This window comes from Bombus affinis, chromosome 1 (assembly GCF_024516045.1).
Source record: "Bombus affinis isolate iyBomAffi1 chromosome 1, iyBomAffi1.2, whole genome shotgun sequence".
NCBI classification, from domain to species: Eukaryota; Metazoa; Arthropoda; class Insecta; order Hymenoptera; family Apidae; genus Bombus; species Bombus affinis.
In genome coordinates this window covers 15,651,436-15,679,412 of record NC_066344.1, presented here as the reverse complement: position 1 = coordinate 15,679,412, position 27,977 = coordinate 15,651,436, and the positions used below count along the sequence as shown (strand labels likewise).

The following is a 27,977-nucleotide window of genomic DNA, read 5'->3' as shown; positions in this document are numbered from 1 at the left end:
AAATATGAATTGTATCGTTTGGAGAGCGGACCCTCGGAGAAAATGACAATGAACGAAGAAGAAGCAACTTACGCATTGAAAACGATGATCTACATCAGACGAATGGAAAACAAGGCGGCGGAATTATATAGATTGCGCTTGATCAACGGTTTCCTTCATTTATATTCTGGTCAGGTAGAATTTACGATTAGCCGGATTAACCGGACGTCGCGTCATCGCGAGAGCGACGATAACAGGAACAGAAAGAAGAAGAGAGCGAAAGAGAGGAAAGAGAGGAACCATCTGTAAAAAAGAAAACTATGTATTTGCGCAGGAAGCAGTAGCCGTTGGTACAAAGATGTCGATAATGAAAAAGGACAGTTTGATCACAGCTTACCGATGTCATGGTTTCGCAGTGGTATTCGGTATATCGGCACGAGAAATATTCGCCGAGCTGATGGGTCGTAAGACTGGAATTTCGAAAGGAAAAGGTGGATCTATGCACATGTACGGGAATCAATTTTTCGGAGGCGACGGGATCGTCGGCGGTCAGGTAGAGAAGTGTAACAATTGTCCTTCTTGATCGGCAAATTAGCTTCTACTTGATAGATACCGGTTGGCGCTGGGTTGGGATTCGCTCAAAAATACAATGGCACGGGTGGAGTTGCTTGGGCATTTTATGGGGATGGTGCTGCATCTCAGGGCCAAATCTACGAAGCATACAACATGTCGAAATTATGGAATCTGCCTGTAGTATTTGTATGCGAAAATAATAAGTACGCGATGGGAACGGTAGTGCAGAGACATTCGGCTAACACCAACTTCTACACGCGAGGAGATCTAATTCCAGGGGTGAAGGTAAGGAAGAGTGGAGAACAAAGAAGGGCAACGCGTTCGTTTCTTCCCCGTGTTTTTCTTATTTCAGGTAGATGGCATGAGAGTGATGGATGTTCGCGAAGCTGTGAAATTTGCTAGAGACTACGCTCTTAGGAACGGTCCGATTCTTCTTGAGATGGTCACCTATCGGTACTTTGGTCACAGCATGAGCGATCCTGGCACCTCTTATCGTACCAGAGACGAAGTGAAGAAAATACAAGCTGAACGAGATCCTATCGAGTTATTGACCAAACTGCTCGTGGAGAATGGTGTGAAAACCGAAGCGGAAATTCTTGTAAGACCGCACACGCGTGTCCGTCTCACCTTCCGTCCGTTACTCTTTCCTCTTCTTTTCACTCTCGCTTGATCCCAACCCGCTCCCTGTGCATTAGGAAATTAGGAAAAACACGTACAAAGCAGTGGATGAGGAAATGGAACAAGCTAAAGCCGACCCATACCCGGAGATGTCGGAAATCGCAACGGATGTTTACGTGAAACCATTGGAAAAAACGCGCGGCAAAGCACCTTGGGAAACTCATTAAAAACGGAATCAAATTTTTCCTCCATACCCTTCTTTGTACTGATTCTAGATTTATCAGTAAAATAAAGTAATATCGAATCGAAGTATTTTACGTCACGAAATTGGTCGAAATTTATAGAGAAAGAAAAGAACACGTCGTAGAGTATGCTATGCGAGTGGCTATGTTTGTTTCTCACTGGTTTTCTTACTCCGCCAATTGGAATGATCAATTAAAACATATCGCGCTGCGTCAAGTCACGATCGAGAAAAGGAAAGCATGAAGCAAGGAGAATAAAACGTGACGAAGACAGAAGGTTATTACAGCAAAAGGGAACGGTTGAAATAGAGTGAGTCAATCGTTCAGAGGAACATTGTATGTATATATGTATGACAGAACGAGAGTAAAAGAAAGAGAGGGAGGAAAGATTCCAGCGAGTAGCGTTAACGAACGACAGCGACAGTCAACGAGACAGTCTTTGCGGGAGCCGCCTTCGGTTGCTCCCACGTGCAGTTCAGCTCGTTGAATCTTAACGAGCTTACATCGAAAGGTAATTGTACGTTTTCTGCGTCCAAAAGATATTCTTTAAAAAGATTTCGTTTGGACAATAAAGTCATCGATTGATAATAGCGATCGAGTCGAGCAGCACAAGTGACAAAACTTAAGAGAATCATGCGCAATGTTTATCGCGAAAAATGAAGCAAAATCAGATAAATATCAACTGTCCCTCGATACGACGATTTGAAACGATTTAAAATACGACAGTAGACACAGCAAAGAACTTACAGGTGAGATTGTTTGACCATCGATTCCGTCATACGATAATCACGACTCAGGATTTGCTTATCATTTGTATTTTATTCGAATGTTAGAACAAACGTAAATGTTTAAAAACGTCATTGAACGATGTTGTTTCGTTTGCTCGATCAATGACATTGGGATTAACGTCACTAGTCCTTTAAAAGGGAGAAGGTACGGTAAATCATATCGAATCAGATCGAATCGATCAGAAGTCCTATGCTGTCATGTCCAAAAGTGTCAAACTCGAAATCATAATTAATGAAAGCAAATTCCGTTGAACATGACACAAAATTATTATTCATTCTTCCTTTCTTATCGCTTATCTTATTTAACCACATTTCCTGATGAATTTCAGTAGGAGTGATGGTACGATAACTATTATATATACGAAATCGTTGCTAGGAAACATATTTTTTTATCCGAGAGATCAACGATCGAGAAAAAGAGGAAAATCGAATAAGGAACGAAATTACGATGGGGCTCAACGCGGAGGTTACTGCTATTCTTCGAGGTAAATAAAATGTTAACAGACGTCACATATATATTATGTATATATATATATATATTTATTACTGTAATCGTTTTACTTAACATCGATCGGATTGACATGAAACTACATACGTATATTTATTCACGATAGATGTAGTGCAATTTTTGGAATGTCTCCACGATGTAAAACTCCCAATGAAATTAGAGAACATTCGAGACAATTTATTGGTACGTTCGAAAGATACGCTAACGATGTTCGTAATAGAGAGAATCGGAAGACCGGCATCTCCAGAACCGTATTTAAATATGAACGCAACCGGATCGAAAGGTTTGACGGCAGCTACACTGAAAACGGAAACCGAGCTTCAAGAATACGTAGGAGCAGAGGAATACCATGAGATGCAAAAGCCACAGCAACAGCAGGATTATTACGAGACCTTTCAGGGTGTCGAATCGACGAATAATACTATTGTACTCTCGACTCATGAAACGATCGATAATATTCAAAATAAAGAAGAAGAGGTTAAAAATACGCTGATGGACATTTACGCGAATTTCTCAGCAACGGAAACGAAAAGTAAATGTAAGATGTGTGGCCCTCTTTATAGGAAGGAAGGAAAGAAATTGTTCGTTTTCGAACAATATCGAGCCTGTTGGGTTGGTAAGTTGAATTCTCTCGATGATCGATATCGATGTGATCAAAACACTGCATGTAACGGAGCAATTTCTATGCAAATGCGATAGGTTTGGTTGGATTGCATCTATTAATTTACGGGAACGATCGTGACAATCGGCCGTGCACGATTTTGCCAATTCAGGGCTACATGGCACGACCTGCTCCAAATGCAATTCCTCGAGACCAACGTCGAAGCGAATCTACTTTTGAGATTTTCCGTCCTGGTAATAGAACTTTCCAGGTACTCAAATATTTCTCATAAAATATACTATAGATATAGAAATGGAAATAAATGAAAAGGTTAATAAATTGAATGTAAAGTTCAACGTTATTTCAGTTTTCTGCAAAAACTCGGAAGGATATGGAACAATGGGTAACGAAAATTTGTGAATTAGGAGGCGAGAAGAACGATTATAAAGAGACAACGAAACAAATGGACACGAACATCGTCGCAAATGGTGCTACCAAGCAACCGAATGACCAAGAAGACTCGAATTGCAGGCAAGAGCTTGCCGATAAATCTTCGACCGATCCAATCGTTGATCGATCCAATGAAGATACTAATGAAGGAAGAGGACTAGATGATTCTCAAGAATCGGCCAATATTTCTATTCCTTCGCCTGCCACTAGCCCTTCCGAAGCTATTGTTTCTATTTCTTCTCATCCACGTTCCTCGACTCCTCCTCCGTTACCAGCTCGAATCTCCCGAAAATTACCGATGCCGTCCCCTCAGCGTTCGTCTTACGAACTTCCTGACGAAGAGGAAGACGATATTTACCATAAGATCGAAGATTTTAGAGAGACGATACAATACGCAAACGTCAGAAACAAACATGAATCTGATGAAAAAGGGAAAAAAGGAAATTTCGAAATTGTTACGAAAAAATCAATTGGCTCGCGAAAAGAATTAACGTATGACGATACCACCGATAACATTACAGCGTTGAAAGATAAAGTTGTAAATGAACAAAGTAAATTTCTATCGTACGATCATGGCGAGGTGATTATAGTAAATTTCGCACACATTTATTTCTTTATTCGTTCTTTTATTCTTACCTGCTCTGTTACTCGTTCTTTTTTTTTTCTTACTCTATCATCTACATTTTTATATTATATTTATGTATGCATTTCATAATTACATCATCTTCCGTATACAGACTGTAATTCGCAACTCAAAATCGATCAAGGTTCGAACAACGGAGAAAGTGGAGGAGTCGGCAAAGTCACCGCAAAAGAAATCGTTTTTGGACAGAGTGAGAAGTAAAAAGGAATCTCCGAGAAAAATTGAAAAAAAGACCAAGTATAAAACTGCCACCTCTCCGTCGCGGCCGCCGGCGCCGCTCTCACAACTTTCATCGTCATTGGCAAACAATCAGGAATCATCGAGTTACTATGATGACGTATCCGAGTTGATAAATGTTGAGCAAGAAATTAACCGTTTGGAGGAAGAACAATCAGAGTATACTTGTCCACCTCCTCCCAGGCCGATCTATGTGAAACCACCGATAATCGAAAATGTAACCGATGCGGATGAATTTTATGATGACGTTGCGTATCGCGATAAATCACATCAAGTAAGAATTCTCTATCTCTTAATCTTTCCGTTTTATTTTTTCTCCTTTGATGTCGCTTGCTTCGATAGCATTATTTTTAAAGACATGTTCAATGAATTTACAGCAAATTACAAAGAAATCAAATCTCTTTCACAATCTCGTTCGCACGGATGCTGATCGGCCTGCTTTCTGCGAGAACTTAGACGTCTCGCAACAATCATTCGAAGATAACGAGCATTATAAAATGCCACGACCCGAATCGCATTATCCTAGATGTCTTCCTGTTGATCAACAAGTTGACGATTTGTATGACGACGTTGCTATACTCGCAGAGTTTACGGCACGACAAAAGGAAGTTCTACATAACAGAGATAACGAGAACGCAACAAGATCGCAAATCAGCCCCGAAAAAAAGTCGTGGAATCGATTTGTTAGCGGGAAAAGATCAAAAACGGTTGATTCAATGGTTACCGAAACGAATGGCCGAGTTTTGAACGAGACAGAGGATTCATCGGATGACTTTGGCGAACAACACAATTCTTCGAGAATGAATACCTTTCAAAAATTGATTAGTAGAATGGAAAACTCTCTTGGCAAAGCACCCTCTAGGACAACATCGTCAATATTATTAAATAAAACAAATCTCACAAAATATGTGTAGCATAAATAATAATTCGAAAAGAAACGTGTATTCACAGTTCACGTATTCAAATATATGACCAAAGAAATAATACGTTAGTATATTTAAAAGTAAGTAGTATATTTCAATATATCTGTATTAATAATCTTTTATTTTTTAAAATAAATAACATTCTTTAACTTGCATATGTAATCCCAATATGTGATCCCAATACGGATACACGATCGAATTTATAAGTTTCAACGATGATAGATTTCATTCGTTATTTATAAGTTGTACTTCAAAAAGTAATTATGTCCAATACATTTGATCGTATCGTTTTATCCTATAAAACGCTTATTTATTCGCTGGAATGTCCATCTCTGTTTTAAAATTTTTCTCATACGCGTGGTATAAATTATCGCAAATATTAATCACTGCTTGTATAGAAGAGTCAAATACATCGATACTATATTTCTGAAATGCTTTTAAATGTATACCTGTCTTAGATTCTATGTAATTTATAAACAATTCCGACTGTTTCGAATACAATGGAAGAATCACAATTATCAGTGTGAGTGCTAAACCAAACAGAAAAAGCCATGAGATCATGGACATAAAAAATCGATGTGCATTTCCTAGAACATCAATCAAAATATTATAAAATACTATTTGCATTTCTAAATTGTTCAGTACAACACATTTTGGTACATTACCTTTAGTTTCATTTTTATTAGCTTGGTTTCTATTGTGCGTGGTTATCAGAGGTTCTGTTTTGTCTTCATCTATTAGCGATACCTCGCTCGATTGAATAGATCCATTTCCATCTAAATTTTGCTTATTATTCTTATCCAATTTCTTCTTCTTTTTCCTTCCTCCTTTTTTTGTCGAAACAGTACCTGTTTCCATATCTGCTATAAATAAATGTGTTAACAGTGTCTAATATGTAGGAGCTATTTTAAGAGACTGGTATATTTTAATTTTGGATATTACCTGTAATGGCATTTAATCTCCGTAATTTTTCTTCTGCGATAGTAAGTTTCACATTTGATAAATAAGTGACAATGTTACGAGCACAAGCTTGGCATTCACTCAAATTACTACAAGGGCCAGCAACACTAGCCACAGCAGGAGTTAAAGGATTTTCCTTTAAATCTAACCATCTTAAACTTTTTAATTCGCTTAAACTAAGCGGTAATCTGCTTATCTGTAAGATCATTCTACTATTATTTACATGCTTAACATTGTTGTAACACAGTTTAATACTGTTCCAGTCTTTCAGATAAAAGTCATGTCCTAAAGGAATTTCTTTCCGATGTTTTGATAGCATCGCAGTTAGTTTCTCCGGTGTCTAAAAACTGAAACTGAGTTTCAGAGAAAGAAATTTCTTTTGTCACTGCTTTTATGCAAAAGCTTCAAACAATATATAAGGAACAGTCTCAAGTGTGACAATTCAGGCTGTGAAAGCCTCAAATCTCTTATTATTTACATGATCTAAATTTATTTAAAAAATTTATAATGTAATATTTTGTATTTACTTGATTTGCATAAAGATCTAAATGTTTCAATCGTCTCAGTTCTCCAAAATTTTCAGGGATTTCTGTCAACATGTTTCTACTAAGATCTAGTATGACTATTTGCTTAAGTTCGACAAAAGTATTCTGAAATAAATTATTAATAAAATTACTTTTAAAAAGTAATATTACACTAAATGAAAGTAACAAAATTAAAAGACTTACAGATAAAGAAGTTAAAAGATTATTTGATAAATCCAAATGTGTTGCTTTTTTAATAGTTGCCTGAGAAATATAAGACACACATTTTAATACTTTAATGTATACAGTGGTGTACGTTTTACAACATAAAACGATATAAAGTTATCAAATAAAATATATGAATGAGATTTAATAATTTATCTGACATTTGTCAGATTAGGTAAAATATGTATGTATAAGTTTTTGAACGTACAATTTCTCGAATAGGCACTTCTTTAAGGTCGCATAAACTAAGATCTAGCTTTTCGTCTTTTAATCTACTTTTAACTTTCTTTAAATTCATTTTGGTACTGAACAAAAATTAATCACACACAAACGTCTGGTATTTGTGATTTTTTATGGCGTCACCTTCTGGTAAAGAACATATTGACACAAAGTTGAGGAGATTTAATATCACATATTAAAACGGTAAAATATTTTTCGATCTGTCAACTGAATGATACAAAATTTTATATTATTAGTAATGAACAAATTTTTAATAAATATGTTTGCACACACGTGGCTAATGAAGACCAATACAAAATCACCACGCATATGTCATTTTCAATTTTCGACTTCTATCTAACAATTCAGTAACTTTTAAAATCAAACGACTGTTGGCAGTACTTGTTAGCGATTATAGTGAATTTAGAAGTATCATAAACGTAACGTGACGCATAACGTGACGCATAACGTGACGCGTCTTACAAGCTTGCAGTAATGGTAATGAATTCGTTTCTATACATTTATAGCAGTTATGCTTATACTTGAAAGGAAAAATTGTTAAGTGAGGAGTCAGGACAAATTCAGATTGTAACGAGAATTTTTGGCAGGCAAGGGGGAATTAACAATCACGATTTACTTGATTCTTAAGATTCACAGAAATTCTGATTTAGTGTGAACAGCTTTTATCTCGATTTGTCTACTTTTAGGTTAAAAATTAATTCTATTCAAAATGTCTACACGGTATATGAAAAAAGTATATGGAAGTGATGTATTATTCGAGAAGGATAGTGAAAATGAGAGTGAGATAGAAAACTCGATAATTGGCAACGTTAAACCAAAGACATTCAACTTCTTTGATGTAGTATGTGTCCAAATATTTTAATAAGTATCTTTCTGTTTAGGACTTCCATTTTGTATCATTACCATTTAAATAATATTGTAATCAAATTTTTTCCTAATTTTTTGAATATTTATTATTTAATGTTACTATGAAATTTATTTTCCTTTCTTTTAGTTGAATCAAAATTCTGAAATTAATGAGGAAGAAAATGAAGAAGAACAAGCAGTGGATGAAAATAGTATTGATGAAGCTAAGCGCAAGAAAAAAAAGAAAAGACGAAGAAAATTAGAAGGTTCTAAAGCCCAAATTGTTGAATCAAAAGAAGAAAGTATAGATGAAATTGAAAGAACAGTGAGAGAAGTGAATAAATTACTTGGGGAACCACTTCCAGGTTGTAGCTCTCAAAGTACAGATAATTTTCAGTGGAGCCAACAAAAGTCTAAAGAGGATACTTTGTTAGTGCAACATAAGCACTTAAATCCGTATAATGAACTTAAGAGAATTTTTGGTAGCAAAACAGTGCAAGCGGAACAAAAGTATGTTTTTAATGAAATGTGTGTTATGTAAATAGATATGAGATAAATAGTGTAATTAGACCTCGTACCATAAATAATTACTTTCAACAGCAATAGAAGAAGTAGAGGACGTATGGGCCATTTAAAGAAAACCTGGTTGGTTTCTGCTAGAGATAATTGGCCACCAATTAATAAATTTGGCCTTTCAATGTCTTTGGATCATACTATACAAACAACCAATAATGTTCAATACTTTGTGTATGATCACAGTCCATCATACAGACAAGTACAATTAAAATTTTTAGAAGCTGTTGAAAGCTCAAATCATGAAAGTATTCTTGTATGTTATGTTTCAATTTAAATACTATATTTATTATGAATACATAAAAAGTACTTGAAATAAATCAAATTTTCATAATGTCTTCTTTTAGAGTATAATCAACATGCATTCTTATCATGTAGATGCATTATTACAATTAGCCGAACTGTGTAAACACAATGATGATTTAGCAATGGCTGCACAATTGACGGAACGGGCTTTGTACTGCTTAGAATGTGCTTTTCACCCACTGTTTAATTATACAACTGCTCTTTGCAGACTAGATTACAGGAAACAACAAAATCGTGCTTTATTTATAACTTTATTTAAACATATTAATTTTGTTGGTGGACGTGCATGTTACAGGTAAAAAGACAGAACTTCTTTAAACCTCTAATAACGCTTTCTTTAATTTTCTCTAAACTTATTTATATTTCAGAACAAGCTTGGAATTTTGTAAATTACTTTTGTCACTTGATCCAGAAGGTGATCCATTAGCTGTGGTTCTTTGTCTTGATTTCTATGCTTTAAGAGCAAAGGAATACGAATGGTTTATAGAATTTTGCAATCTTTGGGATAGTACAAGAAACCTAACACAGTTGCCAAATATAGCATACAGTTTAGCTTTAGCCCATTTTTATTTAGGCAACATAAGTACTGCTAACGAATTGTTACAAAATGCTTTAATAATGTTCCCGGGTGTATTGATGCAGTTACTAGAAGAATGTGGGATACAATCTGATGAAATGGTATTTTCATATTATTATAGTGATAAGCAAATGTTTCAATAAATTTTTATTTGAAATTAAAGAAAAATTAGAACCTATTGTACGAAATTGTTTTGCAGGTACGATCCTATGATTTCTTTAACACTAAAGCAGTACTTTCAACTTCACCACCTCTAGAGAAGCTACAAAATTTATACGTTGATCGTAACTTTCGCCTATGGAAAGATGTAGATCTTTTACCATGGCTACGTGAAAATGTGCACACTGTACTATGTCGTGTTGATTCAAAAGATGATTATGTAAAGTATTGTGAGGTAAAACGGAGAAAACGTTACCAAGGGAGATTACCAAAGAATATTTTGCGACATATTATATTGTCTGATATAAGAAATATCAGTGTGAACTTTCAAGAGGTATAAGCACTTTTATGTTGTAATTTTCAAATTTTTTCATCTGTACTACATTCTTGTATGAAATACTAGGTACAAATTGATGGTTCCATTCTTTCACATGATCCTCTACCACCTGTGGATAGTATTGATATTTACAAACGTCCTGCCACAAGTACAAGGTCAAACAGAAATAATGCTGGTTTTTTATCTCTCTTTCTTTCGTATTTATCCAGGGATATTGGTAGAAATGTTGCGGAAGTTCTTGAAAATACAAATTTATCGTAAGTATCTAATAGTATCAGTTTTAGTAATGGTGATAGCAATAGAACTAACAACAACAACATCAACGACAACAGTAATAATGTTTAAATTAACATAAGCGGATAATTATTACAATATATAATGTTGTGTAAAATTTTTAGCTATGATAATGATGAAGAAACATAAAATTGATTCAACTATTAATTACTGATTATATCGTGGAATAACAAGTCAGAGTTCAGGAAGTTTGCTTTCAATTAAATAACATAAAAATGAAGTTAATATGTGTATAAATATTTTTCAAACAACAGCTATTTTTATGAAAATAACATACATTTCATGGCAGGTAATATATATAATATTTAGTAATGAACACTGCAAAAATTATAGTCCTTTTCTATTATTATAACTACTTTCATCATCATCATTATTACTATCATAGTTGTATAATATTTTATTATATGTACTTGAAGCTTGATATACTCTGATTATATTTATATATTCATACGTAGTATGAGGTTGTATACATTGTATGATCCTGTATGCTCTATTGTAATTTTTTGGAACTTTTGATGCAATTATTACATACCCAATTTTTGCGAAGTTTTAAATAATAAAAAAGAATAAATATATATATATATACATACACATATACATACGTATATATACACATATATTAATAAATAAATTATATTGTTGAAATACTTGTATCAAAGTGTTATTTGTCAATTATCATTTATATTTTGTTGATACATGAGTTCATTATATATAGGATAATGTAAAGCATATACTCTGTGAATGTAATTCATTAAAAAAGAATTATTATTTTCAAGTTGTCTTATGTTATGTACAGATCTATACAATTATCTTGTATTATCATTTTTATTGACTATTCCTAGTCATTGTTTCTAATGCAGTGTTACCTTCATCTTTTTGAGAGATTTTCCCTGTATCTTTATTACATATAAATATCGTCATATATTATTGTAATAATTAATGAGCATAAAAACTTTTTTGTGTGCGTTTACTAGTGCAATACTGGGCGTTTACTAGTTCCTCTGTAATTATTTCAGTTAGCAATTATATAATAAAAACACCCATTCCATCTAATCAAATACATCATCATTTAAGATAAAAAATTAGAAATTCATCAAATTGTTGATAGATCAATTAGCGTTTAGAGGGACCATTGGTCCATAATAATGTAATTCCTTTTAATGCCACTTGTATTCTTATTTATTTTATACCATACTATGGAATACGGGATTATAACGACAAATTCCAGGTCCATATTCTTGATAAGCTTTTTTGGTATGACAAACTGTATAAAATTCTGGATCGCTAGCTAATAACGCACCTCCGTACCATACTGCCCAACGTTGTTTGTGATGCGATATAACATGAACATCTATAGGTTTTGGCTAAAATAAAATTAAACATAAATACTAGGCTACTCTTCTTCTTTTTTCATATTGAAATATATAAAAATATATATTACCGTAATAAGACTTCCACTTAATGTTTCGCTAAGTTTGAGACGTGCATCGACAATTCGTTTTATATCACGTTGTAATCGTCTACCAAAGTCCTTGAACATCGTAGAACCACCCGATAATACAATATTACTATATAATGGTCTTCTAACGTCTATTGGACAATTTTGAATTACATCATCTACAATTTCGCTTAGTGGTGTCGTGAAATCTGGATTAGAGAACTAAAAATGTGATAATAAAATAAAATGTATATGTAACAAACCTTTCATGTTTTATAACTGAATTTATATGCTTAAATTTAAATGGACATACCTCAGGATGAAAGAATATCTCTGGTCCAAGAAACCTTTCATATCCAACATCTACTACAAATGGTTGCTTTGTAATACTATTGACACCTTCATATTTTTTTATTTTAGTAGGATCACTATCGTATTTAGCAAATTCTTTTGAAATATCGGGACATATATAGCAATACTTTTCTTTTATTGCTTTAGCTGTTTCTAATGATTGTTCAGGTGGAATTCCAATTTCACGTTCTCGTAACAAACTTTGAATGAAATATGTAATATCACGACCGGCAATAGGAATGTGTTTTATACAACTTCCTATAACGAAACCTTCTGCCTAAATGACAAAATAAATTTGTTAATTGCAACAGGTTATAGTCTATGTTGTATGTTCATTTTATAATTTTATATTCTTCTCCTTTTATACATACCACTGGTATTACGTGAGTTACGCCATCTCCACTATCGACAACAACACCCGTTAATGTCCTATCCTCTATTGTTTTAGCTGTCCAAGAGGCAGCTAATGCTAATACTGCTTGTACAGCAATATAAAGACCTGGCACATTAAATGATTCAAACATTATCTCTGCTGTATATTCCCGATTCTCTGGAGTATTTAATGGTGGTTCTGTGAGTAAAAAGTAATGATCTTCAGGTTCTGCCCTAAGATATTTGAAAATACATTGCTGTAGGAATTTTTCCATTAAATCCCAGTCTTCCACTAATCCATGTCTAACTGGATACTAAACAAAATTGAGCATAAATTATAAGATAATTTGAAAAATATGTATTTCAATAAAAATATAACCGCATACTGATGTATCTACATACTTTCACAGAATAACCAGTCGCTTCAAAAGCTTCATCTCCAATATAAGCATCCAAATCTTCGACTCCTTTAGTAACCCTTCTGGCATTATTATCTCCAACCTTTGCAGTTTCTTTAATAGCAATTGCAGAAGGAATTATAAGCTGAGGTTCCTTATTGCCTGCAAAGCCTAGCTTTGTATATCTGTAAAGTTACAAATAATAATGAGAAGATATTTTTTTCTTTTTGATAGAATAAATAAACAAAATATATAATTACTCTACTACTAGTACATATTTGTTTCATTAACTACTATATATGTACATACATATTGAATTCAAATTTTGTTAGAAATAGTAGCTTTACTAATGTAAATTTGTAGCTTGTTATTATTGAATGTAAATAACGAATATTAGCAGCTATGTTTCTAACAATTAACTATCAATTGATAAGACAGAAAAAGGAATAGTTAATTATGTTACATTTTTTTTTTTAGTATAATTTATTTAATACGTAGAATGACATGTGTCATCAAGTCACGCTTCAGCTCATTTATTTTAGTTGAGATTAATTTTTTAAATTACATACCCCGTACCCACATCGATTACACATGCAGGTAGACGACCAAGCATTGTGCCCTTTTCGTTTTGATCGGTTTTTGCTTTTATTCGAAAGAAAAATATCTTCACTACAATACAAACTGAACACTCATCCGTTCCAATTAACCACACCTCGCTTTACAGATAAAGCAGAAGTGCACTTTAAGCGGCGTGTTCATTGAGCGAAATTTTCTTTGATAGATTGTCAAAAATGGGAATTTATAGGGAAGATCATCACAATATCTACAAATAACCGGTTTTATCGTAAAGTTTATTACATATATCTTGTTTTAAATTTGTTTTTTAAAGACAATCGAATATTATAATTAACAAAAGATCTTGTATACTTAACGAAATAATGTATTATATATTGGCGAACTGGTATCAAAGTACGCAGTCTAGCCGGTTACTACCAAAAGGTTCCGGATTCGATTCTCGGCGGGTGCACCGGTCTTTTTAAAGGATTTATTACATATTGTAATATATAATTAACTTTATTCGCCAATGGGCTTAGCCACGCAGGAACTACCGGGTGATACCCATAAGAACTAACAGCAAAGTCAAAGCAAGCCTGCGGTTTGGGCACAAGTTAACTGGCTCGTAGTGGGTGACCGTGTGGTGTTGGTACGAATAAGAGAGAATGAGGATGGAAAAAGAGAAAATTTGAAAATGAGAAAAAAGAAGATGACGAAATTCCGAAAAGACCTTTCCGTTGGATAAAATAAGGGACAATTAACCCCTGCACACTCCACCTCTTGACCTCAGGAGAAATTTTAAACGATCGATGTGTGTATATACAATGTGCCCACGAATTCTGTCTATTTCAAATATCTTCGTTATTGCAAACAGTTCGCAAAAATATAAAAATATAGGATTTAAAGGAATATATAATATAATGGTAGTTAGCGGTTTCTTGATAAGTGGATGTATACAGGTCAAAAGTCATTTTTGTTTTTTTAAATAGAATCATGTTTTTTAATACGTTAATTGACCGATCTCGGTGTTTACAAAAAATTACTAACCTATTTACATATGTTGAAAAACTATTAGTTTTCATGTGTTTTCTTGTCTTAAATATGACAAATTAAATTGTGTTAAATATGACAAATTAAAATATCTTAAACTAATAGTTTTTCGAGATAGATTAATACTTTTTGATGGATTGATTAACATATTAAAAAATATATGATTCCATGCAAAAAAACAAAAATAACCTTCGTGTCTCCTCTACGCATCCATTTGTCAAGAAACCGCGATTATCATATTATGTATTCCTCGAAATTCTATAATTTTTATTAGAAACATTTTTATTTATTGTTTGAAACAACAAAGATATTCCAAATAGATATTCCAAATGGATAGAGTTCATACAGTTTGCATATTTACATGTATGGTATAATGTGTGTACATATGTTTATCATAGGCTCCAAATCCACAATAATTATTTAGACAGATATTAAATAGACATATACTTTCAATATTAGTGGTTATATTGAATGGCTAATTGTTACATAATGATAATTTCATTCAGTTAATGATAAATTGCAATGTAATACAATTGAAAGAATCGCCCATTCTTATTTAATATTGCAGATAAAGAAGAATATTTATTGCTGGAAAAAGAGGAATTGGATGTAAAAAAAGAAAATGTGTGTGTGAATACATACACTGAAATATACATATACACTATGTATTATAACATATATGTAGTATCAATATATAAATACAAGAAAATTACATAAAAAAGAAATACAAAATATTATTTGAATCTTACATTATATGTATCACTTTCTGAAAGTGATATTCTTGTAGTATAAATGCAAATGTAGTATAAATGCAATGTAGTAAAAATGCTTTTGCTAAAGCAGAAGAGGCTACTTAAATATTTCTTATATCTATTATGGCAATGTTTATGGTATTTATAGATCTTCGCGTTTCGATTTATTTATATCTTGGTCGTTAAATATAGTCGTAGAATTTTCTGTATCGCTGATGTATCCTTGTTCACCAGTGTAATGAGTCGGATAAATTAATAAAGGATTTGCGGAAAGTAATATTAAATTTCGTTTTGTATAATGTACTTTCCAATCATCCCTATATATAGAAAGAATAATGATAGTAAAATACGATTAAAGTATTACAAAAGACTTATTTAAGAAAGGAGCATGAGAAAATATTTTATTAAGTTTCCCTTCTTTTACCTAGGATGAACATCAGATAATATAGGAAGATATTCATCGACGGGTAATAACTGTTTTAACGGCATTGCTTCTATTAGTTTCTTTGCACCACTTCTAGATAAAATATATCCTAATGTCCAGTAACTGTAACCAGCATGTACCAAATATTTTGATCCATCGATCCAAGATTCAGCATTTTCTGCTAATCTTTTTCTTCCCAGATAACTAATATATAACAAAATAGAATTTCATATTTAATCAAATCAAATTTTATAGTTAAGTTTGGTATTAAAGAAATTTTCTATATATTAAATACTTACACCAAATCCCACTCAAATTGAAGATCTTTCAATTCTTTTAAAATGTAATTTACTTTTTGACGGAAGAACGGTTCAAAACGAACGTCGTCTTCTAAGACAATAATACTTTTAAAGCCATTTTCTATTACCTAATATAATTTTCCAATTGTTCAATATAATTTTAGTGTACTAATTTAATAACTTGATTACACAAATTTGGTGTACAATTACCTTATTCCAGATATTGTAATGGCTTAAAAAACAACCAATTTCACCCATAGTCATTGGTCTATAATTATTTTCCTTATCATTAATTGTTTATGTTAATTTCAAGGTATTTTTAATACTTTATTTTTCATTGTAACTTACCGATTATGATAAGGATCAGTGTATCCTGCCATTATCTCTATTCCCAATTTCTCAAGAGCAGACTGGTTTAATATCCTGAATAGACAAACGTGTAAATTATAATATAAAGTTATTTATAATGGTATTGAAAACTGACGACTTTCAATCATTATTAACAAGAATATTTTAACATAAAAATGAAAGAAATATACAAATATGTAGATTTACTAACGTGTTCACGACTTACCTACCATCAACAGCATCATGTGTTTCTACTCGAATTCCAAGTTCTTTAAAAAGTTTGTGCATTCGCTCGCGCCTTTCTGGTCTTCTTAAAAGATTTATCATATAAATGTTGTCCACTTGCAACGTATCCTCGGTAGGATATTGTACAAATCGCTCGAGATGCATTGATAATGGAAGGTAATTATTGTCGGCTGAGAAAAAATCAAAATTTCATGATGTAAGGTATAATTCAGTTTCCTTTTTCACGATTGGTTTAACTTACATAATATTTCTGTCTTAATATTGGTTAATCTTTGTAGATCTTCAGTGACCGTTTCTTTTTCTTCCAACGGAACCATGATGAAGCCATAAATATTATCATTACAAATAGATAATGGTATATCTAGTATAAATAGGAGGAAGAAAAGATTACTTATGGAAAGCGCCCAAAAATGAGAAAATTTTATAAAAACTTAAGCATTAGTTTACCAGAATTATTAGCACCGACGGCAAAAGTTATAATGTCGTCGATAGGACCGCTGTACTGATTCAAATTTTTTGGATCATATGTTAAAAGATCCGAAATATGTTTTCTTAAATCTATAAGGACGGCGCTATGAATCATAGGCACGTTGAAACATCCTTTTATTTCCCGAAATAAAATGGGTTCATACTTTTCTGTTCGTAAATAGTAGAAATCACTGGTCACTCCAGCCCAAAAATTGCTATATAAGCCATCAGACTTCAATAACGGAGCAACTACAGTTTCGTTTTTCAAGATTAATTCGTTAAGAGTATTCGGGTTTGTTAGAAAAACATCTGCATCGAGCATCTAAAATTGAATATAAAGAGAGGGAGAGAGAGATTCATACTAGACAATCAAAAAGATAATTTTTTTAAAAGCGTTACTCAATAATTGAAAATTGTAAAACCTTATCAAAATTTAATAAACATGAAAAAATGAGTTTTTACCCAAATGAAATCTGCCCAAATATTTCTTCCAGCATGAAGTGCCTCTTCGCGTAAATTTATCACATGTAAAAATCTTTGTGGTGACCAATGGGCAATTTCATTTTCGTCCTCGAATCCGTTCGATTTTTCATCAAAATTTATTTCAACTCCATGATACTTGCTCCTTTCATTTTTTAGCCATGCTGATAATATTTCGATTGAGTTATCGATATTATTATCACTACATATCCTTCAACAAAGTATGTAATCTTAGTTGTTACAGCTTAAAAATAATTCAAAAGTATTGAGAAATATATATATATTAAATAAGTAAAGCATCTATAATATTTAAAAAGAATTTAAATATGATATATTGGTATGTTTCAACTTCAATTATTGCTTCTGCATTAACATATTTTACATAAAGTGATCAAAAGATATTAAAAATGTTTATAACATTCAAACGCATTATTACTATTAAGCAGTATTTGCCCATTAATTTAAAATTTAATCCAACTGAAATGCTTTATACTCGAAGATAATATAATAAATATAGATTTATTTCTTACTGAAACTAAAAATTATTCTTTATTACTGTTTTGGTATTGTAAAAAATTGCATTTACTTTCAATTTTGCTCATTTAGTCAATCAAAGATATAATTCTACTCTCCTTATGTATGTAATTATACATTGTGATTTCTACAATTGTCGTTTAACAATTTTGCTGGAATAATAAGGTTAGAATATATGTATACTTACCACAGATGTATTCGTTCTTTAGGGTAAGTCAGTTGTTCCAAGAAGGTTAAGAAATATGGTAATGTATGTGCTTTGTTACGTACTAAAATTGTTATTAAAACTGTCGGATTTTTAAAATTTTGCTCAGAAATTTCAATAAACACGATAAAACATACTAAGATAACACGAAAAAAATTCACTAATTTCATCTCCGTTTCGAAATTTATTAATATCTTTTACCTTTGATTGTTTAGTTATTCACGATAACATATACAATAAAAGATACAGTTCCTAAAAGCGTCGTCTTCACCATGTTATTCATTAGATTAGTTCATCTCTTCTGATATAATTTTACTACCCACATGTGCCCACGTGAAAAACATGTAGTCGGCAAAGCAGTGAGTTGCTGTATTTTTATACACATCCGATTATCCGTAAAAGACAAATATAGCAAATACATATAATTGCTTAGACGTGTTTACGATACTTTGAATTTACAAGTAGGAATACAGAAAGTATGTACAAATTAATTTGTGGGAGAATTTGTAGAAAACCTACTTCGATCCAATGATTTGTAAATATGTTGTAAAGCTCAACATTTTGAACAATTTTTTTCTATACATATAACCGATGGTCGGCTTTAGTTTCCGAGGTATTTTCAAAATACTACCGATATCATTATAGTGTGTCTGCCTATAGTTGTGCATCTGTGGCAGTGTATGCGCCAGTTAGATTGCCGGTTGCCGGCTTATCTTTTGTTTATAAACGAGAGTCCGGCAAGCTTAAAGGCCCCGTGACAATTATCATATGCGAGATTGCAAGAAATGTCTATTATAACTTATAACTCAATTAAAAATAAATATCATCAATATATTTGGTCTAGTTTTGGGTTAATTTTTTCATCGTGGCAACGCTTGCGTGAAACGATAACAATTATTCTTTACGTAAAATAATATCAATTATTCAATGGCCTTCTATTCTTTTAATTAACTTATTATTTAATGCAAGCGTTGCCATCAGGCGGCCGGATTGAAAAAATTAACATAAACCCAAACCCAATACATTGATGGTATTCATATTTAATTGAATTGTAACAGACATTTCTTGCAGCCTCTTATATGCAATCGTGCACGGAGCCTTTAAGTTCGCCCGACTTACATATAATATAAGCAGTCAGCAGCCGGCAACCTAACTGGCGCATACACTGCACAGACGCACAACTATAGGTAGAAATACACTATAGTGATATCGACAGTATTTTGCGAATATCTCAGAAACTAAGGTTGAACAAAATAAGAAAAAGTTGTTAAAAATATTGATTTCTATAACATATTTCAAAATCATCAATATCGATATGATATGATGGCAAACATTAATTTGATCTAAAACTTTAACTGCAACATTCACGTATGTATCGTAAACAAAAGATTGAGAGAGATGTTTTTTATATAAGCCAAGAAATTTATTTGCAGTAGAGATTATTTCTAACCATATTAAAACTCACAATTTTTTCTTTAATAATTTTGCTATATAATTAAAAACAATAAAAACATTTTCAACGGACATACTAAATCAAACGTCGATGTTTGATAAACATATACACGAAAACATCTTCCAAAATAATCTTTATTTACTGTTCCCTTTGTTGACAGATATTTTACATTATTATTTATTCTTATTTTTATTATCTTATTTTTTTATTACTTTTTTCATTACTTTTTTCATTACTTTTTTCATTACTTTTTTCATTACTTTTTTCATTACTTTTTTCATTACTATTTTCATTACTTTTTTCATTACTTTTTTCATTACTTTTTTCATCACTTTTGTCATCACTTTTTTCCTTACTTTTTAATCTTGATGTATAACTAAGCTTTAATCTATCAAAATCTAATATCATAATACCTAAATCACCACTATATCTATTTTTAGCTATCTACAAATATATATACACCTTTAGATAATTAATGTTCTTTGTTATACATATTTTGCTTTTATATACATACTTGCAAATATTTTTTGCCTCGAAGACTGCTGAGTCTATTATCTTGAATAATAAGCACGTTATCTGCCTCTTGACTTGCTTTTGCACTCCCAAAAATCGATGAAGTTGTTAATTCTTCGTCGGAACGTTCTTTTCGCGGATGTATTATTATGGTTACATGACAATTGTACATGGTAGCGAAATTTCTAAATTTTGCTATTATTTCATCTTGTTTCCAAAACCTAGAGTACAACCTTATTATTTTAAATGAATGAAAAACATGTCTTACATGGATGTTATTCTATAATACCTGTCCACGTATTTATTTAAATCATTACTTGTTCCCATCATAAACTGAACGTTATCAATTACGACGTGGGCTATGTCGTGTATGTATGTTGCATGTTCAACTGCCTATAATAAAAAAATATCATAACTTCCAATTTGGATAAAGAAAATCAATTTGTACAATTATATTTATACTCACATCCATTACTACTTTGATATTTTGTTGGCCATGAAATGTCATAAAATAAATCGGTAATTTTCCAAACTCATTTGCATATGAATCAAAATTTTCGAGGTTTTGATCTAAAGGTACTCCTGCCATTTGTTGTAGCATTGTTCTTGCTAATCGTGCATTTCTTATTTCGAAACTGCCCCATAAAGTATTAACACCTTGCATTGCCAAATCTAAGGAATATTCGCTCATAAAGGTTGTCTTACCACAGCCTGATAGGAACAAAACATTCACTTATACAAAAATATTACAGTAAAGATTGGATTTATAAATATTACATTATACATGTATTACCAGTTGGACCAGTCAATACAGTGAATTCACCTCTTCTATGACCTTTCAATATACGATTTAAAATTGGATATCGCTTCCATTTTACTCCTTGTACTTTATCATTGTTTTGCAAATCGCTTAAAATTTCTTCTTTAAGATCTTGAAAGGTAATTATACTTTTGTGCCATAGAGGTTGAGCATTTTCAAGAATATGGTTGAGATTATAATTCATTTCAGCAGCCAATTTTGGTCGAGGTTGTGAGTCTGTTGGTCTAATGAAATAACATCGCTTCTCATTAAATTTTTTTGCGAACTGTTTAGCAGTATACCAACTAATTTCATCATTCCCAAACCATAAAATTAATTTTTTAAAAGATTCCATGTATGGTAATAATTGTTGAGGTAGATTCCTTAAATTATATGGGAGACATATAATTAAATTTGCAGATTTCTTTGATATTAAAGCTAGCATATCATCTAGCATTCCTACAACTACAGCACTATTATCATTTTTACTATGGTATTGCTTGTATTCTATACATCCACTAATACCAAAGGCAGGAAATGTTTCTTCTTTTCGTGGATTGGTTGAAAATGATTTATATCCAACTATAGAATTGTTTAAGCCTACTAATGGAAAATATAATACATTCCTGGTCTTGTTGTAGAAACAGTTTAGCTGAGACAGGACTTCTTGTGAAATGTGCTACAAAAAAGTTATTTAAAATATCGTTATAACTAAGAATATTTGGTAATTTATTTTATTTTATTACAGGAAATGAAAAATTGTCGAGAACAGTTTTATATTCTTCAGCAGATAAATATTTAATGCTTTGGCAATCATTTATCACATCTTTCCAAATCTGTTGAAAATTTTCTTTCATACGACATCTATTTTTTAACATATTGAATTCATCGAGCTTTTCATCTGACTTTTGTATTGATAAACATTTCTCCAATAAATCCCAAGAACCCATAGATTTACACTTGTCACACATAAAAAGACCTATGATAAAAATTTGTTAACTACATACTTGGAATTTTACCACAAAATTAGTTTCATAATTTTAAAATTCACATACCTGTTGTTTTATTTATATAAAGCTTTGACTTTTTTTTCACATTACTACATATAGGACAGTCCGTTATAATGCATGCGTATCCTTCTATAATATTTGAACATTGTTGCTTGAGAAAGTGCTTTAACTGTGATACAGACATACGCAATAAAGAGTTTCCACTGTTTATATGCAAATGCTGCTTATTGTAATATTTAATATATTGCCTTTTTATAGTACAAGTGCGCAATAACTTAAGCATTTTAAATGTACAAAACTAACTGTTTACTAAGCATTTCCTCAAATAGAAAGTAAAACTTATATCAACTAGTTGCTTTTTGTATTATGTCTATCTGTGCATAAAATTTATAATTTATATTTGTCAAGAACAAAATTAATCATACAAATTATTTTATGTAATTGTCAATATTAATAAAAATTTATAACTTGAAATTTTGATTGTAAAAAATGTATGAAATTTCTTGGTCATTTGAATAACATAAATTTAAACTCTGATTATAAAAGAGAGAGAGAAATATAAAATATTTAATATTTTCTAAATATAACATTAGTATATTTTTACATTAATATTTTTTTGTTTTATTTAATTTTCTATCTGTATTTGATTTTTTAATGGTTATATATGCTCTCGTATATGTAAAATTGCATACATTTATGAATTTGTTGTTTATTCCATGACAATATGCGATGCACGTGCTTACTGAAACATGCAGAGACATCTAATGGGCATCAAACGAAATGTCTATGAAAAAGGATTGAATACTGCATATATGTATAAAATATATATAAAATATGTATAAAATCATTGTTTGAATTCACAAAGAACGTAACAAACCTCTAATTTGTCTCAGTTCAGATAATATAAGATCTGACAACTATGTTTATGATTGTTATATTTTTATTTATCACTGTATGATGATCATTAACAGGAAAATGTATTTTAATATATATGCATATATATGTATACATTTTTTCTACCCTTTGCTACTACTCGTATTAGGATATGCATTACGTGTTAATATCTGAAATACTTAGTTTGATATTTGAAGTACTTTACTTTCTTGTTGCGTATGCGTGTGCGTGCCTTTCTGGGGAGGTATGTTTCTGCGCGTGCGTACATTTGTGTCTCCTTTTCAGTGTTAAATAATTCTAAACTATATTTAGCTAATTACAAAGAGTGTATTTCTTATACATACTTTATTCTGTGGTAGAATATTGTTTTATTGAATATGCTATTAGGAATGTAAAAGCCTATTATATTTCTTTAACATTAAATTATTTATTGCAATGAAATGCGCGTAACGGTGTACAGAATTCTATGATATATAAGAGGAGGAAGTTTGTTTTACATTTATGAATTAAGTTATTAGTTTCTTTTCAAATATCCTATACTAAATCAAACAAAGAAAAATATGTTACATGTGAAATCAATTACAATTAAAATGTAATCTTTTTAAAAGTATTTATTTATTATACTTCATTACATATATTAAAGTAAAACTTTATTAATAATTAAATTTTCCTACAACAATTATATTCTTTGATATAAATTTCATTCAAATGTGATGTAATATCAGTTTAAACTTTTAAAATACATGAACAATAGATAACAATAGATAACTTATATCATTGATAGATAATATTCTTCTATGATGATCCATTGTCCTCGACAGGAGAGTTATAAAATGAGAGTTTAACTTCTTGCCTACGAATAAAACAAAATAACATAAATGCATGTTCTTTGTAGGTTAAATAAAAAGAAGAATTAATGTATAGTACTATATTATAGATGCATAGTATTAAATTTAAAATTAATATAATAGGATAATCCTGTTTTGTATCATTTTTCAAGGTTTAAGATGTTAATTCAGACCTTTTAAGATTAAGAACTACCAGTATTCATTTTGATATTACCTTTCGGTAGTATCATTAGTTGCATTATCCGCATCTGTTAATATACCAATTTCATATACCATTGCTTTTATGACATATCTATGGTATAAGAATAAAAGAAAGAGAATAAGTAAAAATTAAACAAATAAGTATAAATACACGCAAAGAATTTTTAATATTATACATAAAATATTCTTACAAGTCATCACCAACTGAATTATTTGATGTATTATTCGTTAACATAGTAGTTGTTGCATTATAACTCGTATCAGACACACATGACGTTAACTGTACAGATATACAAAATAAAAACAATGATAAGTACAATATTTGGGAAGTTTTAGAGCCTCGATCAGTTTCACTGTTACACAACATTTTTAACAGCACCTTCGTATTTCGAGCAAGAACTTTTATAGTGAATGTTAGAGTCTTGTTAGCACCACCCCCTCTACTAAAGTTATGACTACAAGATACGTCATGATATATATTTTCATCTTGTTCATAAGTAAGAGTGGAAAATTTGTAAGACAAAATTCCTCATAAATCGTGTACTTGAACCATATACATGTATGTACATGGGATATAACAGATATTTAGTATTTGTGTATTTGAAAATAAATGGAAAACAAGGATCAATTTAAATAAAATCATAAAACTATTACTTTACAGGGTAGACTATAAGACAAATTTATATACAAATTATCAATTATAATAATCTAATTAAATATTTAAAAATGTAGTATCTGTACAAGTTATGGACTTCTTGTGTGAATGATGAAAAATATATTTTTAGCAATTATATTACCATTTAGTTATTAATTTTTAATATTAATTCAATATATTATCTTTTTAACATATATTATAAAAAAAATTATTTTTATATTCATAATTATATTAAACGATTATTTATTGTATGTGGATAGAACAAAGCATATGGAATATTCTTGTAGCAAGTCGCAATGTAATGTAAGTTTCCATACTTATTAAATTAACACTTGGATGTAAATAAAGTGCTTTATGCAGTGCATATTATAGATACATATTTGAATTGTCAAAGAAATAAATGTGTTTAAAAATAATAAAGTATAAAATTAAAGTAGAATTTCTAGTATTTATTTCATTGTAGACTCAATTTTTAATATTCAGATTTATTCAAATTCAGATATAAATGATGATAAATGTGTACTCATTATGTGGTAATATTATTCAGTATTTAAAAAATATATTTAGCTGTTCTTTGCTTTTAGAAATATATCAAAGTATTTAATTAGAAAAAGGGATGAATTTCTACTTAGAGTAGAAGAGACAAAAAGAAAAAGAAAATTTTATTGAAAGAAAGGCGGAGGTGTTGTAGGAATAAGTGGAATGTGGAATGCGTGAATTTGTATAATATAAACCAAGTTCATTTCACAGCAGGCGAGGCCGAAATAAATAAATAAAAATAATCAAAGGCGTTTCATCTAAAAATATCACATTTTGTAAATGCTTTATATAAAATACAAAGTAATATTCCAGATATCTTTGTAATTTATTTTGTCATAGAAGAAAAAATCGATATACAGATTTCGAATTACATTTATGCATGTTGATTATGTTTCAATTTTCTAACATATTACATATCTTTAAAATAGAAGTAATGAAAATAAATATATTACAAAAAGAATCATAACTTTTAATGAAATAATTAAATGCTCATGTACATAATTAATTTTTATTAGGCGTTTATTTTTCAGATTTGACATTATTAAACTAATCAGTTAACTTGCCATAGATAAAAAAAATATAAAAACTGGCAATTATTAGATAAACAAGTTAAATAATGAATTTTAGACATTTAGAATTAGGTATATACATAGATATTAGCGAAAATTTTCTTTATTAGAGGAAATTTTATTAGAAGAAATTTCCTTTCTGATATTAGTAAGCAGTTATTATAATTTAAATCCACTTCCATACATATTTCCTCTGAACATCACATTGTTGTATTCGTTTAGTGAATTTGAAACAGTATCATTTAAAATTACCCGCTACTTATGATATACTAAAATGGTGAAAGCACGTTGTGTTTAATTTACCGGAAAAATATTACCCACGCAGTTAAACAAAATTGTATATAAGGAATGGTGTATAATGTTTGAAAGTAGTCTATTGTTGTCTTATTGTATTAAATAGTATCAACTATTGTTGGACAGGCAATTAGTCATTAATGTTAACATAATATATGAAAGCTTTTCCCTGGTTACTCATTTACTTTATTGTGTATGATTTTTAGACTCTTCAGTTAGGTTATACGGAAAGTATACAAATAATTTATTAATTTTATTAATGATACGTAGTTCGGCATAAGTTATGATAATGTCTCCACGAAGCGAGAAGGAAGATTTAAAAATATTACAAGAATTGGTAAGTACTCAAGTTTAAAAATTACATAGCTATTAATCATTATATCTAATTATTATTCTATATTTCTAGTTGCTGTTTAGAAATAATATTTATGATAAGATTATATTTTATTAGGAGAAATTTAATAATTTTTATATAAAATCAGGATAAATATTTATAAATTGTAGATTCCTAATGCCACACCAGAATCATTGCGAATTTTTCGAGACTGCATGAAAACAGATGCTTTATATAACGCTGGACTTCCTTATGGAATTCTATCTGCAGCAGCAGCACATTTGCTGATTCCTAAGACACCAGGAATGCTAAAACCTGTTGCAGTAACTGTTATAGGTGTAACAATGTCTTTTGTTGGAAAACTATTTTATACACCAAAATGTTATCAAAAAGCATTTGGTGGTAACATGGAACCATTTATAAGGTGTTGCCTTTTTTTGTTTTGTGTAGAATTATATAATATATTGGCTTTTCATAATGGGTCAGTAAAACTAGTTATATAAACTATATTTAGGAAGCAATTACACCAAGATGGTAATGTTAATCGACAAGAACAACAGAGTAAATATCTTGTATCTTCCGCTGATAATTTACAGGAAAAAGAACCAGTCTGGGATAATATTGATACCCAATTTGAGAGCTATCGTAAGTTTGTTAAGGGAATAATTGATAATCTTTCGATGGTTAAATTAAGTTTATGAATTATGTTTCAAGCAAATGAATTCGATGATATAAGTGGTAATTTACAAGAAGAGTCAACAAATGTACAAGAAGAAAAAAAGCGTGTGACATACGAGGACTTATGGATGCAGCACAGAGAACAACAAATGAAGAGCCAGTTTAGTGATATTCAAAAGTATAAATTAATTTTTTAGCAATTCTGTAGAAAAATAAACTTTCTTTATTTAGTAGCCATTAAATTTAGGTTCTATATACATAAACTTCTCTTCAATTTTATAAAAAAATAACTGTTTCATTTTATGGAATATAATTTCATTTACAGTTATTTCTCCACAAATAATGCAAGGAGAGAGCCAGTTCAAAGGCAACAGACGAGGCTTCCACAAAAATCAGTAGTTCCTGAAACAGAATTCGATGAGAAAGAAACGTGGAATTGAAGCCAAGAATTGAAGCGTATTTTCGAATACATATGATTATGGGCAATTGTCACATAATAAGAAATTTTGATAGTAATAAAGATAGCAATAAAATTATAAATGTTGAAATTCTTAGAATGCTAATATTTTTTAAATATATCATGCACGCTTTCCTTTTTTGGGTATTAAAAAGTGATGTATAGGATTAAAATAAATACTTACAATTTATTAAAACAATGTAAAGCGA

The 27,977-nt window shown here is 30.7% G+C and overlaps 9 protein-coding genes across 25 annotated transcripts; 4 read left to right on the top strand and 5 right to left on the bottom strand.

Annotated features, from left to right (window-relative positions):
- On the top strand, window positions 1-2,161 carry LOC126918567 (uncharacterized). The gene is made up of 5 exons (XM_050726624.1): window positions 1-174; window positions 314-532; window positions 589-837; window positions 905-1,150; window positions 1,248-2,161. The coding sequence occupies exons 1-5, from the start codon at window positions 43-45 to the stop codon at window positions 1,395-1,397; spliced, it is 996 nt and encodes a 331-aa protein (XP_050582581.1). The 5' UTR covers window positions 1-42; the 3' UTR covers window positions 1,398-2,161.
- Window positions 1,784-5,717, top strand: LOC126918474 (uncharacterized). Of its 8 annotated transcripts, none has more exons than XM_050726424.1 (8): window positions 1,787-1,923; window positions 2,004-2,161; window positions 2,530-2,685; window positions 2,815-3,324; window positions 3,408-3,580; window positions 3,677-4,339; window positions 4,497-4,913; window positions 4,996-5,717. In XM_050726424.1, the coding sequence occupies exons 3-8, from the start codon at window positions 2,649-2,651 to the stop codon at window positions 5,551-5,553; spliced, it is 2,358 nt and encodes a 785-aa protein (XP_050582381.1). In that variant the 5' UTR covers window positions 1,787-1,923; window positions 2,004-2,161; window positions 2,530-2,648; the 3' UTR covers window positions 5,554-5,717. The 8 variants fall into 8 exon arrangements, with proteins under 8 accessions (XP_050582397.1, XP_050582381.1, XP_050582389.1 ...); XM_050726432.1 differs by having other exon boundaries at window positions 1,791-1,929; XM_050726440.1 differs by lacking the exon at window positions 2,004-2,161 and having other exon boundaries at window positions 1,784-1,923; window positions 2,601-2,685.
- Window positions 5,632-7,846, bottom strand: LOC126918554 (leucine-rich repeat-containing protein 59). 3 transcript variants are annotated; one of them, XM_050726601.1, is made up of 6 exons: window positions 7,480-7,846; window positions 7,251-7,310; window positions 7,050-7,172; window positions 6,505-6,718; window positions 6,228-6,410; window positions 5,632-6,149 (listed from the first exon to the last, which is right to left on the bottom strand). In XM_050726601.1, the coding sequence occupies exons 1-6, from the start codon at window positions 7,567-7,569 to the stop codon at window positions 5,869-5,871; spliced, it is 951 nt and encodes a 316-aa protein (XP_050582558.1). In that variant the 5' UTR covers window positions 7,570-7,846; the 3' UTR covers window positions 5,632-5,868. The 3 variants fall into 3 exon arrangements, with proteins under 3 accessions (XP_050582558.1, XP_050582554.1, XP_050582567.1); XM_050726597.1 differs by having other exon boundaries at window positions 6,228-6,422; window positions 7,480-7,844; XM_050726610.1 differs by having other exon boundaries at window positions 6,228-6,422; window positions 7,785-7,835.
- Window positions 7,847-7,907: 61 nt separating this feature from the next.
- LOC126918505 (transcription factor 25) lies at window positions 7,908-11,994 on the top strand. Of its 2 annotated transcripts, none has more exons than XM_050726482.1 (9): window positions 7,908-7,988; window positions 8,198-8,352; window positions 8,506-8,867; window positions 8,958-9,186; window positions 9,278-9,531; window positions 9,605-9,914; window positions 10,013-10,306; window positions 10,376-10,566; window positions 10,708-11,994. In XM_050726482.1, the coding sequence occupies exons 2-9, from the start codon at window positions 8,221-8,223 to the stop codon at window positions 10,730-10,732; spliced, it is 1,797 nt and encodes a 598-aa protein (XP_050582439.1). In that variant the 5' UTR covers window positions 7,908-7,988; window positions 8,198-8,220; the 3' UTR covers window positions 10,733-11,994. The 2 variants fall into 2 exon arrangements, with proteins under 2 accessions (XP_050582439.1, XP_050582428.1); XM_050726471.1 differs by having other exon boundaries at window positions 7,933-8,098.
- LOC126918513 (actin-related protein 3) lies at window positions 11,346-14,687 on the bottom strand. Of its 2 annotated transcripts, XM_050726502.1 has the most exons (7): window positions 14,095-14,687; window positions 13,732-13,985; window positions 13,167-13,347; window positions 12,764-13,078; window positions 12,355-12,669; window positions 12,045-12,263; window positions 11,346-11,967 (listed from the first exon to the last, which is right to left on the bottom strand). In XM_050726502.1, exons 2-7 carry the CDS (start codon window positions 13,773-13,775, stop codon window positions 11,788-11,790), a joined length of 1,254 nt encoding a protein of 417 aa, XP_050582459.1. In that variant the 5' UTR covers window positions 13,776-13,985; window positions 14,095-14,687; the 3' UTR covers window positions 11,346-11,787. The 2 variants fall into 2 exon arrangements, with proteins under 2 accessions (XP_050582459.1, XP_050582449.1); XM_050726492.1 differs by having other exon boundaries at window positions 13,732-14,687.
- A 729-nt stretch (window positions 14,688-15,416) lies between these two features.
- Window positions 15,417-19,826, bottom strand: LOC126922372 (glycosyltransferase 25 family member). Of its 2 annotated transcripts, none has more exons than XM_050734916.1 (10): window positions 18,506-19,826; window positions 17,767-17,995; window positions 17,284-17,626; window positions 17,078-17,197; window positions 16,817-17,006; window positions 16,591-16,665; window positions 16,453-16,510; window positions 16,243-16,370; window positions 15,944-16,147; window positions 15,417-15,836 (listed from the first exon to the last, which is right to left on the bottom strand). In XM_050734916.1, the coding sequence occupies exons 1-10, from the start codon at window positions 18,691-18,693 to the stop codon at window positions 15,662-15,664; spliced, it is 1,710 nt and encodes a 569-aa protein (XP_050590873.1). In that variant the 5' UTR covers window positions 18,694-19,826; the 3' UTR covers window positions 15,417-15,661. The 2 variants fall into 2 exon arrangements, with proteins under 2 accessions (XP_050590873.1, XP_050590882.1); XM_050734925.1 differs by lacking the exon at window positions 18,506-19,826 and adding an exon at window positions 18,371-18,489.
- Window positions 19,827-20,092: 266 nt separating this feature from the next.
- Window positions 20,093-23,513, bottom strand: LOC126922284 (mitochondrial DNA helicase). Of its 3 annotated transcripts, none has more exons than XM_050734787.1 (8): window positions 23,398-23,513; window positions 22,344-22,672; window positions 22,035-22,267; window positions 21,283-21,967; window positions 20,956-21,200; window positions 20,779-20,882; window positions 20,491-20,710; window positions 20,093-20,420 (listed from the first exon to the last, which is right to left on the bottom strand). In XM_050734787.1, exons 2-8 carry the CDS (start codon window positions 22,579-22,581, stop codon window positions 20,169-20,171), a joined length of 1,977 nt encoding a protein of 658 aa, XP_050590744.1. In that variant the 5' UTR covers window positions 22,582-22,672; window positions 23,398-23,513; the 3' UTR covers window positions 20,093-20,168. The 3 variants fall into 3 exon arrangements, with proteins under 3 accessions (XP_050590744.1, XP_050590728.1, XP_050590736.1); XM_050734771.1 differs by having other exon boundaries at window positions 23,176-23,451; XM_050734779.1 differs by lacking the exon at window positions 23,398-23,513 and adding an exon at window positions 22,991-23,082.
- A 272-nt stretch (window positions 23,514-23,785) lies between these two features.
- On the bottom strand, window positions 23,786-24,663 carry LOC126922704 (uncharacterized). The gene is made up of 3 exons (XM_050735543.1): window positions 24,433-24,663; window positions 24,255-24,332; window positions 23,786-24,045 (listed from the first exon to the last, which is right to left on the bottom strand). Exons 1-3 carry the CDS (start codon window positions 24,606-24,608, stop codon window positions 23,988-23,990), a joined length of 312 nt encoding a protein of 103 aa, XP_050591500.1. The 5' UTR covers window positions 24,609-24,663; the 3' UTR covers window positions 23,786-23,987.
- Window positions 24,664-26,186: 1,523 nt separating this feature from the next.
- On the top strand, window positions 26,187-27,859 carry LOC126922614 (uncharacterized). 3 transcript variants are annotated; one of them, XM_050735414.1, is made up of 6 exons: window positions 26,198-26,425; window positions 26,506-26,636; window positions 26,804-27,057; window positions 27,148-27,278; window positions 27,348-27,489; window positions 27,637-27,859. In XM_050735414.1, the coding sequence occupies exons 2-6, from the start codon at window positions 26,583-26,585 to the stop codon at window positions 27,749-27,751; spliced, it is 696 nt and encodes a 231-aa protein (XP_050591371.1). In that variant the 5' UTR covers window positions 26,198-26,425; window positions 26,506-26,582; the 3' UTR covers window positions 27,752-27,859. The 3 variants fall into 3 exon arrangements, with proteins under 3 accessions (XP_050591380.1, XP_050591371.1, XP_050591363.1); XM_050735423.1 differs by having other exon boundaries at window positions 26,187-26,636; window positions 27,348-27,471; XM_050735406.1 differs by having other exon boundaries at window positions 26,199-26,636.
- The last annotated feature ends 118 nt before the right edge of the window (window positions 27,860-27,977 follow it).